This window comes from Eleutherodactylus coqui, chromosome 6 (genome assembly GCF_035609145.1).
Source record: "Eleutherodactylus coqui strain aEleCoq1 chromosome 6, aEleCoq1.hap1, whole genome shotgun sequence".
NCBI classification, from domain to species: Eukaryota; Metazoa; Chordata; class Amphibia; order Anura; family Eleutherodactylidae; genus Eleutherodactylus; species Eleutherodactylus coqui.
Genome location: NC_089842.1, coordinates 145,801,919 through 145,814,481, shown reverse-complemented (window position 1 = coordinate 145,814,481; position 12,563 = coordinate 145,801,919). Strand labels below are relative to the sequence as shown.

General features: G+C 46.4%; 1 protein-coding gene across 1 annotated transcript; it reads right to left on the bottom strand.

Annotated features, from left to right (window-relative positions):
* Window positions 1–3,848: 3,848 nt before the first annotated feature.
* Window positions 3,849–8,033, bottom strand: LOC136632748 (ferritin heavy chain B). The gene is made up of 4 exons (XM_066607881.1): window positions 7,775–8,033; window positions 6,185–6,331; window positions 5,436–5,561; window positions 3,849–4,169 (listed from the first exon to the last, which is right to left on the bottom strand). Exons 1-4 carry the CDS (start codon window positions 7,874–7,876, stop codon window positions 4,014–4,016), a joined length of 531 nt encoding a protein of 176 aa, XP_066463978.1. The 5' UTR covers window positions 7,877–8,033; the 3' UTR covers window positions 3,849–4,013.
* Between the last annotated feature and the right edge of the window lie 4,530 nt (window positions 8,034–12,563).

The window sequence follows — 12,563 nt, the reverse complement described above, 5'->3', positions numbered from 1 at the left end:
CTACTGTGGATGTGTGCAAAAGCGCCAGGCGGCACCCATGCGCAGCAGAGGGTTTTCTTCCAAGCTCCTGCTTTCCTGTGGAAATCCACAGCCCGTCCACATTGTCAATTGCAGACAGGCCGCAGATCGGGCGGCTTCCATGGACTTCAATAGAAGCCGTCTGTGTGGGAACTGCACTGAAATGGAGCATGCTGCGATTTGATTTCTGCATCCAAAGATCCGCAAATCAAATCTGCATGCTTTAAGTCAGCTGCGGACGCCCATGATTCCCTATTGGCGGCGTGAACTGCGGATAATCTGCAATACAATTCCGCCCGTGGACAGTGGGCCTATGTAAATGGGGTTTGTTAAAATTCCATTAACTTACACTGTACTGTATAATGTACTGGTGCACATTCCGCTGTGTGTGAATTCACCCTAAGGGCTTATTTACATGGGTGAGAAAATTCCACGATTTTTGTGCGTTTACGTCACCCACAGAACTCATGTGATCTATTAGCCCACTGTGTTCAATGAACATGGATGTTTTTCCTTTTGTACCGACAGTGCGAGACAGGAAAACTGAAGCAGATCCTATTTCTGTGCGATTCAAGCATGAGAATAGGACTTGCAATGTCTCGCACATCACATAGCATACGGATGGAGGGTCCATATGCTGTCCAATGTGAGTTGTGCCCAAGAATCTCGGGCGCAACTCGCTATCGTCCATCTGAACATGGGCTAAAGGTCTCCACACACTTGGGATAGGGGTTTGTCAATCCCATTTTTGTTAGATCCAGAAATTGGCCGAAACCCTCTTGCCGTCATTAACAATATCGCAGTGCATTTCCCTGTGCATGGAGCAGCCGTTCATCGGGTGACATTATGAAACATGCTATCCATTAAATACCCAAATATAAATGAATTTGCATCCAAAGTGTACTCAGAGACAGAATACTCCAAGTCCCATATCCACCAAGCTGGTATGACAGATGATCAATGCACATCTCTGAATCATTACTTCTGCTTCCACAGCCGCTCAAGCGGGACAAGTAAAGGACCCCAATACACAAGATACCCATCAGCCAAACAAGAGTTCAGTCCACAGCATGCATGTTTTGTTAATGGGAAGAGGGGGACAAGCCGCTGCCAGACCCTGTGACTTCTCTCCTTGGTGATGTCTGCACTGGGCATTACATTGTCTACGGGTTTTTTGCTGATGTATGCCTTTCATTTCTGTAATACCTGAAACAGAATCTGCTGCGGTTGTGAGATGTCATATGACAAAGTCACAGGATCTCTGACTCAACTTCACTAGGAGGAAGTAAGACAAATTTGCAGATTCGAGTGAACAGTAATGCAGTAATGCGGGCTTATGGGTTAAATATTTTTTGAAAATCTATACTGTCGCCTATTTGCGCATGCAAAAAGCAGTGAATAGAACCCATTGTTTTCAATGAGTATGTTCACCTGCATTTATTTTGTGTACGCAATTCCTCTGCATGAGGTCCCCTTTATGCAGCCAAGTTACATGCTTTAAAAAAAAAAAAACTGCAATCAGCAGCAAGATTCAGCAAATGAAATTCTCTGCTTCATTGGGGGGGGGGGGGGGGGGGGGGGGAGTCTTTCAATGCGAATGTGCAGTTTTGCCACTAGTTACGCCAGCCAAGTATGTACACAGAGCCACACTAAAGATGTAGACACATGGTCCAGATGGTGATGGCCCTGACAGTGACAATTAAAAAAGTTTAAGATTTCCTTCACATGGTGTGTTAGCACACTGTCAAGTATTTGCCCACACACACCTTTGTTTGTGGGTTCTATCCTGACTATCCAGGGTTAACATCTCCTGTGTGTACTAGCCCAGGTTAGTCCTGTAGCTGTCAGCGAGGTGTGGCTGGTGATTGGTTGACAAATGTCAATTGGCTTCTCCCTCTTCCCTGTATAATACAGCTCTTCCTGGCTGGGAGTTGCTAATGGTACTGGTGTATCTTGATGCCACCACAAGTGTGGGTGGTGACAAGATACAGGCAGTTTGACAGGCTGTTCACATCCCCAGGAGCAAATTTGCTGCTTTTGCAGGCCCTTCACGCCCCCCAAGGGCTGACTGACAGCTGTGTGAGCTGGAGGTGGCAAGGCAGACACCTGTAAACCCAGTGGAAATCATTCTATGACAGGTGATTTCGCAGAAATGTTTCCTGCAAAAAGTGCATGCAGTGTGGTAGGGAACTGGGCAAAGCCGCTCGACAGCTGCCTCTGGGGAACATTGAGTGCCAGAGCCGAGAGCAGAAGACTGCTTAGAGCTACATGTGCAGCTGGGGGGAAGGGGGTCCAGAAGTGGGCAGCAGCCTCCGGGGAACTGTCAGAGCTAGGATGCAATAAACACCTGCGGCATGTGGGGAACACTATGTACGGAGCCGGAACGTGAGGGACACATCAGCCGCCAAATCAGGAGCTAGGGGTGTGATAGGCGCATTTCTACATGGAAGCCCAGTCAAACCCCTTGTTTCTGGTAGCATCAAGCTACACCAGTACCATTGCTGATATCCAGTGTTCCCTGAGCAGTCAGCCTGCTCAGAGCTCCTGTGTGTTCCTTGTTTGTCTGGTAATCTATGGTCCTTGTCTCAATTTGTTCTTTGTTGCTGGTACTCTGGTTCCCCTCAGACGTCCGTCCAAGAGAGTGGGGTTGTCCTTTTTGGGACAAGTGCTCCACTGCAAGGTGGATTCAGTCTGAGGGGTTCTGAGGACCCCACTCTGTCTTCTCACTTTTCTGTTCATCCTGCGTCAGACACCAGTATAGTTAGTTTTCATGTGCATTCTGGCTGTCTAGGACGAACATAAAAAGCGTGGAAGTTTCCCCATGACAAACCCACAATGTGTGATTATCTATAAAATGATAGATCTCTGGGTTTAATTTAAAATATGCCGTTCTTAGTCTTTAAGGGGCTTTTAGACAGAATGAACAATCGTTTAATCTATATGCAAACCAGCGACTGAACAGTGCAGCATAAGCATTTGGCTTATTTTAGGCAGGCAATAAAAATAAATAAGAGTCAACACCATCTGCTGAGTGAGAGTAAGTGAGCTACTGATGACAACTCACTCAAATAACTGGGGAAAAAAAAAAAACAAAACAAAACACTTTGTTCTACTGTTTGCCCCTGCACCTTAACTAGGTTGATAATGAAGCAGAGGATTCATCTGTGCATGAACACTTACAGGTATTACTTATAGCAGAATTATAACCTAATGAGACCCAAGCTCCACCCATAATGCACAACCACCAACTTGATTTCTTGTGTTCACATTCCAATGCTGTCTGCCCTTTAGGCCAGCTGCACACGGCCGTGATGGGCTCCGCCGCGGAATATTCCACGGCGAAGCCCATCACGGCGCCCCTTAGAGACCCCATACTTACCAGCGGATCCGGAGTCCCGCATGACGCTTCGGCGTGGTGCGCCACAGTATCATGTGACACGCCGGCCACATCACAAGACATGCCCACAGCGTCACATGACGCAGCGGTAGGCGGAGAGGCGATTTCACGCTATCTTCCGCTGTGCTACAGCGGAAGATAGCATGAACGGATGGCTTCCATTGACTGCAATGGAAGCCGGCCGCGTGTACACTCACGGCAAATAGAGCATGCCGCAGGTGAGGACAGGAGATTTCACAGTGTGGAATTCCACACCGTAAGCAGCGAGTTATTAGGTTTAATAGAACCTAATAGCTGCAGGCAACGCAGAAGATTTTCGCCGTGTATTACACGGCGGAAATCTGTCTGTGGGAAGGAGGCCTTAGTATTTGATGTCCCTGTCTGAAGGTTTCATGCAGGACAACCTGCAAGTTTTATTAGATGACTCAATTGCTAAAGGCAGAAAAACTTTATTGGAAAAAAACTTGTTGACAAGCAGTCATGTCAGCTTAGATCACAGAACATTTTATGTCTCACCACAACTCAGATGGACATTACATCTATCACAGATGGAATTGTAGATGCAAAGTAGACTGGTGGAACCCATGAGGGAGGCTTGTTAGCTGCTCTCTCCCAGGGTGTGCTTGTCAAACAGGTACTCGCCCATGCCGTTCTGGGGTACCCCAAGGCGCTTCAGGTTGGTGATGTAGTCTCCAAGTTGCTTTATAGCCTTCACTTGTTCCTCCAGGTACTCTGATTCCAAGAAGTCACAGAGCTGGAAGAGAAGGGGCAAGTTAATGATGTGTAAGAACTGCTATCCACAGTATGAGAGTAGTTAACAATTTAAGCAGGGGTTAAAAGGCTTCACCAGAATTACAGACAGTTCATGGCTGCTTCTTGCGAGTTCCACACTTGGCAACTCCTGACAGTATGACAGCTCATGCCAATTACCCGAATAAGTCAGAGCTGCATTACCAGAGGCCACTCAATGACTGAAGTACTGGAATAGAGGGAACCTGTCAACTATAAGCACCATTAACCCAAGTTATGGTGCTACTAGTTTAGGTGATAGGAAGTCCAGGGGGCTGTGTCTCATACTTACATGGTCCCCCAGTGAAGTGCCCACACCAGCCTGACTTTCAAAAGAGAATGCATGTACATTTCCATTCATGTTTATTGGAGTGGGCACATAGCACCTTATAAGAGCCCTACTATGCATGCTGACCTCACCAGGGAACATTGACAACTGGGTGAGTACGAGACTGGCCTGACTCCCACAACCTAAACTACAAGTACCATAACTTAAATTTAAGTTATGTTCCCCTTAAGCCAGTCACTTTTTCCAATCCAGCATTAATCCTTCAGTGTGGAGTCATCCTTATTCCCCCCAAAGCATAAAGTTTTCCATGCAGCTTTCAGCCTAAGAAAATGGGCCATCAAGGAGTAGCACTTTAGATTTCCCCATCCACATGGAAAAAGCTCCAGTCACTGCACTTTCAGACAACTTGTGCTCAGGTGATAGCCAGTTTGATAACTGGCAGAAGTAAAAGTCCATCTAAAGTGCTGTCACTTGGGGTTTCTCCCGTCCCACTTTGCAGTTCACTGCTAGTTAAGTCATGAAGATGTCTGGTGACAAGTAGAGGAGAGCGATTACTCATGCCAACCATAGAAGTCTACAGGATGGAGGAGTGACAGATCTACAGGTGCTGCAGCAGCTACCTGGTAGATTTAGTTACTGAAATCACATCTGTTTAATACTTTTCTGGTGTTCTCCACAATGCTGTTTGGGTGCTACATAGTTAGGGAGCAGAATCTGCATTCTACTGTGTATAGAAGACTAACAAGCAGTCTCCTTCCACCAGCTGAGACAAAACTGAAGATTAGAGATGCAGCCCACAGAGAGGAAAGTGGTAGACAATGCTATATAATGGGCAAGTAGTGTTATTCTTCATAGACACATGGCAGATTATTCTGAAGAGTTGTCTGAAAGTGCTGGCCAGGTACACCATTTACAGAAGACTCAAGATGTAGAGGTACTTACCTGAGGGTCAACCTTGTCAGAGGCCGCTTTGTGAAGCTCCAGAAGGGCCTGGTTCACAGTCTTCTCTAGCTGTAGAGCAGCCTGCATGGCCTCCAGAGTGTTGGCCCACTCATCACGCTCAGGTTTCTAGAAGCAGAAGGAGTGTTTTAAGTTTATTTTTCAGATGAATTAGTAAAAGTAGTGATAACCAGAGATGTTCACAACAATCCCTTCATGGAATAAAGCCAGTCACAATATGACCTATCAAAAAACATCACTTCAGGATGCATGATAGGTGTGCAAGAGTCCTCACAAGGAGTTAAAGCTGTCAAATAGTCATCTTCTAGTTTCAGGTCCATGTACTATTAAAATAGCTAAAACCACTGAATACCAGTGGGTAATGTATTACTTTGGAAATCTACCATTACAAGAATTCTTAATAGAATAGCCCAATATCCTAGAAATATTTGACCCAGCAAGATAGTTACAAAAAAAGTTATGGACTCCTATTGAGGTACTTTAAGAGGCATCTTCTCATCTCAGCCATTGCCAAGATAGCAATATCACACTGCATGTGGTAGCATGGAAACCCTATACAGCTGGGTCTGAGGTGGTTGAGCTGAGTTCTCTCAAGTCCCAACTATGGGTCCTGCATCTGCTAGATTTTCACAGCATCTCTGGTTGTTATGCCATAAGTCTGAGATGGATATACCCTTTTAAGTACTTCAGGTTTTTCCCTATTTGAGGCCAAGAAGAAACCAAAGTCTCACCTTTATATCCTGCAAGACAACACGACCCCCACGCTTGTTCTGATACTTTATGAACTTCTCAGCATGCTCTCGCTCTTCGTGGCTCTGCTCCTTGAAGAACTTGGCCACATTATGAAGGGCTACATCATCACGGTCAAAGTAGAAGGACTGAAAAGAAGGAGAGGAGTTTTAGTGTCAAGAAACATTCTTGGTGACCTTAGTTCTTTGGCGTGTGCAATATGATGTCCTCAGAACCATCTTGTGCTGGAAGAGTAGTCTTCTGGGCCTTGTTTAATGACTATGAGGCATTTATTTACAGGCCTATCTGTTGTATACTACAAGCTATGCAACGAAGCACCTTTACACTGAACATGTCAGGCACAGATGCCCAATAGGTTGCCCCAGCAGTGATTGTTAGTGCTTTTACACAGAGTTAATGGAGGTGGAACTGGTCAGGGATTGTTCCAACCCACCCACCTCCATTCACAGTAAACAGACAGTTCATAAATGAATGGATGCCCGTTTACCTGAGCTGATCAGACATTCCGTTTTTATGCATGCAGAAACTGAATGACTAGGGAATTAGTTATCATTCAGTCTGCATGCATTTACACTGAATAATAGTTCAGATTCTTACTGGAATCCAACCCATTATCGGCCCGTGTAAAAGGGCCCAAAAAGCAGTAGTGAATAAATGTACATGCCAAATTCAACCACTAAGTCAGATTTGCAGTAACTGGTTTTGTTACAGTAACTTACTTCCATAGTTGAAGGATTCTGGTCACTACTGTGAGGGTATGGTGCCATGGAGTGATCTTCATGTGCTTGAGAAGCAATGCAGGATAAAGCTCCAGCTGCCTACCTACTTGCCCCCCAAACATGTACAATCAGTAATAGTATGTTAGGCTGTTTTCACACCTGCATTAAGGCTCAGTTCAGGGTTTCTGTCTCTGCTCTGTATTTGGAGGAGAGAAACTGATCCATTGAAATCAATGGGGACAGAGAAAAGTCAAATACCAGGCAGCTGAGCAGAGACTGAAAGCGCTTATTAGAGGCAAAGATGGACCCTTCCTGCATCCAAAAAGGAAAAAAAAAAATCCACACTACAGGTGTGAAAACAGTCTTGGTAACCTTGCACTAGAACAGTCCGGCATCGTCCCATAAATCCTGTAAGTAATCAGTGAACATGGTTATTGTTTCTCTTTAACCTCCACCATGTGGACTTTGATTACAGGCAGTAAAAACAAGGAATTGGGTGGAGGAGGATCAGGAGGTGGCTTTGCCCCACCCCATAATATCCTAACCACTAAACTTTTGTCACAGATACGCTGTGTTGTCCCCATGAGGGCGCATACAGGGTGTGCACTACAGATCCCTGCAAGGTGCTGATAACACTAGAGGGAGGGGAGGTCAGCAACACAAGTACAAAGCAAGAGGCGTCTATGGAGCTACATGACACCATCCAGCTTAAAGCTGAAGCTACATAGACCTGCTGGCACTATAAGCCTCAGCATACAACACTGAGTCTACACAGGCATAATGACGCATACAACTTCAAGTCTAGCAGAAGACTTCCTCTGAAGACTATGGGGAATAGCAGAGAATACTCACCATGGAGAGATAGGTGTAGGAGGCATAGAGCTCCATGTTCACCATGCGGTTGATGGCAGCCTCACAGTCGCGGTGGAAGTTCTGGCGCACCTGGGATTCCATTGCAGCTTCTTGGTGGTTTTCTGGCACAAATAAAGTTTCAATGCAGGAATAGAAGAGGTTGCAGGAAGGCGCAGAGGACTCAGAGAGGGTTCCGTTCAATCACTGTTGAAGCAAGAACTCTGCTCAGAGCCAAAGATGATGAGATCCCTCCACTCCAGAGCTCTGTATTTATAGCTGGAGGGATGGGTGGGGCTTGTCTGCATTACATCATCTGTCAGGAGCCAATCATGTGTGGACCTGCTGCAGCCAATCACAGTAGGATGCTGGGGGGAGCTTCCGAGTCTGACTAGAGTAGTCTGTGTGCATACTTCCTTGTGGTAGGCAATGTCACTGATACAAAGGGATACAGTGTAACATTTGCAGTGTCATGTTATATAAATCCCAGGAAATGCTAATTTATGGCACTACACATTATGAGGAATCCTTATTGAAGTCACTTTAAAGGCTATAGGAAAAAGCATGAATGGCAATCTGCAAAATATTATTATTGCTGCACCCTATTAAGGGCTCACATGACCGTATAGTAAAACGCTGTGGAAAAATCGCAGCATTTAACCGGCATGTGGAGCTGCGTATCACCGTGTTTGTGATTGCGTATGCCTGCCCATGACTGCATATCTCACGTACGCTGTAATGCACTGGCTTCTTGGGTTTTTTTAAACGTTCATTCCATTGTCTCTAAGGAACATTGTGTAAAACTCCGCCGATACGCAATTCAATTGTGTTTGTAAAGTGTTTCCGTACGCACCCATAGAGAACAATACGGCTCTATCGCGCATAATACATGGTAAAATAAAACATGCTGCGTTCTTTTTTGCACACGTATTATACATAATGAATATACGCAAGTGTGAATATATCAATGGAAATCAATGTACTATCATTGACTCCATTCACCACATATTATGCACTCGCACATTGCGCACATAATACGCAATTAAATTACGCTTGTGTCAGCCCGGCCTAATATTGATGTGCAATTGATCAACTGACAGCTTTTTCATATCAGTCAGTAACTAGTTTATTTGTGAAACGCAGGTAGTGCGAATCTGTGGGGGCGAGACGGGGCGGAGCTAAGTCCCGCCACTTAGCTCCGCCCCTACCATTGCAAATAGTGGCGAGGGCGGGGAAGGGGCGGGAGCTCAGTTCCTGCTCCTGGCTCTTCCATCCTCCCCCCCCCCTGCAGACAAGGACACCGTATATCGGCTCGGCGTGAAAACCGAGCCAATATACGGTCGTCTAAATAAGCCCTAAGGCTGCTTTCACACGGGCTACAAATCGCATATATGTGAAGCCCAAGGTTTTTCTATGGGTTCTATCACACAAGAGATGTTTGGTAGCCTGCGACATTGCTAGAATAGAAAACTGGCATGCTCTATAAAGCTGCAATTTGCTATGTTTGTAGCCCATTTTTTCTTATGGAGCATTGCATCACGCGAAACTGCGATGCAATGCAACTTTTACAATAGGAAATCCTACATTAACAGCCGTGCTGCACATCTCCGCAGCTCCATGGCACTTGTCCTGAGTCTTCAGGCAATGTCTCCCTGGTCCAGGGTTTGAAAAACCCCACCTTCAGGAAGCGCTGCCTCTAATTGGTTCTTGAGCGCCGTAGCTCAGCCAATTAGACCCAGCGCTCAATGAACCAATCACAGCCATTCAGTGATTTTGTTAGCCCGTATAGCCACATAGTCCTACACATCGCTCTGCCTTGTGCATGACGTGATAATGATAAGTGCTGTTCAAATTCATTTTGTTGTTGCTGTTAGCCGTTTAGTTCTTCAGGACCCTCGGTGACCCTAAAGGAAAATATTAGCGAAACTTTAGTGAAAGTATGGCTGCATTCCCACGAACGTATATCAGCTCGGTTTTCAGGCCGAGACGATATATGTCGTCCTTATGTGCAGGGGGAGAGGATGGAAGAGCCATTAGCAGGAACCGAGCTCCCACTCCCTCTCTGCTTCCTCTCCACCCCTCTGCACTATTTGCAATGGGGAGAGGCGGAACGGGGCGGGGCTAATTCACGGAACTTAGCCCCACCCCCGTCCCACCTCCTTTCATTGCAAATAGTGCAGAGGGGCGGAGAGGAGGCAGAGAGGGGGCGGGAGCTCAGTTCCTGCTCCTGGCTCTTCCATCCTCCTACCCCCTGCTCGAGGACGACGCATATCGGCTTGGTGTGAAAACCGAGTCGATATACGTTTGTGGGAATGCAGCCGTAAATGCAGCTGTAAACCAATGCATCAGATGGGCAGCGTATATCAGCCAGCCATGAAAAAGGGGCCGATATATGCTCGTGTGAATAAAGCCTAACAGTGGGTGCCCGAACAGCTGATTAGCTGAGGTCATGTGCAACAAACCCCAGCCGATCAACTATTGATGACCTTTCCTGAGGATAAATCATCAATAGAAACTGCAAAGAAAACCCCATTAATGTGTACTTCTATTAACTCCTAGCCTCCTACCTGCTTAAAGGGAACCTGTCCTATCTCCACAGCACCATAAAATAAGATATGCTCCTGTTAAGCAACGTGATAAGGATGATGTATCCTTATACTCATCTGCTGCCACGATCCAGCGCTGTCCCCCTCTGAAGATCGCACCAGACGAAAATCCAACTCTTTTCACAGTGCCGTATCCGTGCTCTACCATAGACGTGTATAGGAGAGTGCGTGTACAGGACTCTGAAAAGACTCAGATTTGCAGTGCCAGCGCGATCTTCATAGGAGGACACCGCTGGAACCAGGTAGCTGGTGAGTATAGAGAATACATCATGTGGCTCCCTGTCATGTCCCCTAACCGCAACATCACTTCATTTATGGTGCTGTGGAGATGTGATAGGTTCCCTTTAAATCCCCTTACTCTACTCTACCCCACCCTTAATCCCCTTCCCCAATTGCTCTGTGATAAAAGAATTTTATAGGACTTTCTGCTGAGTCACTGTTTCAAAGTTTCTGCTGAGTCACAGAGCGTTCACTATACGTAGGTCATGTGATAACTTGTCAGCATCTTAGATGTTCCCAGCACCAGATATGGTCAGACAAGTCAAGAGCAAACTGGATTTCAGACCTCTGACCAAATTTACTTAGAACTTTCACGTGTCTTAGAAGTTATGATGCTTAGTGAATTACATATGTTCTACCTTATTGCAGGGCTAAGAGAATGTGCTACAGACTATCTTTGGTGGTTGCATTCACAACCCGCATTGTGATCTCAACTTCTCAAGATTCTCTGGATTGTAATCCAGTTTTAGACAGATCGTGGCGCTGGGCAATATTTTAAGTGGAGACTCAGGTTGTAAAATATGACTGCAGTCCGCAGATCAGCTCGTGAATGTAACAGACAGCAGGCAGGCCGTTCCTGTAGCTTCTCCCATCCTGGCAGTTATGGCCTGCTCCCTGCCTCTACAAAGGAGGGGAGAAGGACATTTCTCATTAACATTCCAGCCTCATCCTGTCCAGCGGGCTGACCGCCACCAGAGCAGGAAGAGGAGTAAGGCCTGCAGCGGATTCCGACTGTGAGTCCGGCCGGTGACCCTGCGTACGGCTCGTAATTGTATGGCATATGGCCACGTACGCACACAGGTGGAACGCAGTACAGCTTTCTTTCTGTTTGTTTGTAATTCCCGCGCCGTAGCTTAGACATGACGTGGTACCCGCAGCCCATACGCAATGTAATTGTGTTTGGGCTGCGGGTATATCCGCGACCATAAAGCACAATGGACTCTATGGTTGCGGATTCCACAGGACAGGACTTCCAAGTCCCCACTCCTCCTCGCTGCACAATGGAGAACTGAGAATGTGCACTGCTGCTCCATTTAAAGTCTGTGAGGCTGACGGAAACAGCCGAGAACAGTGCTTGGCTTGTGGGACAAGAGCTTAAAGGGGTTGTCCCGAGGCAGCAAGTGGGTCTATACACTTCTGTATGGCCATAATAATGCACTTTGTAATATACATTGTGCATTAATTATGAGCCATACAGAAGTTATAAAAAGTTTTTTACTTACCTGCTCCGTTGTTAGCGTCCTCGTTCCCATGGAGCCCGACTAATTTTCGCCCTCCGATGGCCAAATTAGCCGCGCTTGCGCAGTCCGGGTCTTCTGTAGTCTTCTATGGAGCCGCTCGTGCCAGAGAGCGGCTCCGTGTAGCTCCGCCCCGTCACGTGCCGATTCCAGCCAATCAGGAGGCTGGAATCGGCAGTGGACCGCACAGAAGAGCTGCGGTCCACGAAGCAAGAGGTTCCCGGCGGCCATCTTCACAGGTAAGTATAGAAGTCACCGGAGCGCGGGGATCAAGGTAAGCGCTCCGGTAAGCTGTCTGTACGTCCCTGCATCGGGGTTGTCTCGCGCCGAACGGGGGGGGGGTTGAAAAAAAAAAAAACCCGTTTCGGCGCGGGACAACCCCTTTAATAACAGTTTAATAGAACATCTATATGTGCTACATGTAGGCATCAGTAATGGCGTAATCTACATTCAGGTGATATTTTATTCAGAACTTTCTATCTGTTTCATGCTGTTCTCATTCATGATGCTGTGAATAGTCTGAGAAGACAGAAGCACAAGTGATCTCCAGAGGTTTTCCTGTCTATAACTCATGTAATGTGATACAATTAAAGCCATGATATGTTACAATAGTGAAACAATATTCAGTATTCTTTAGGTTACATACTGCAAAGGCCCGTTTACACGCAA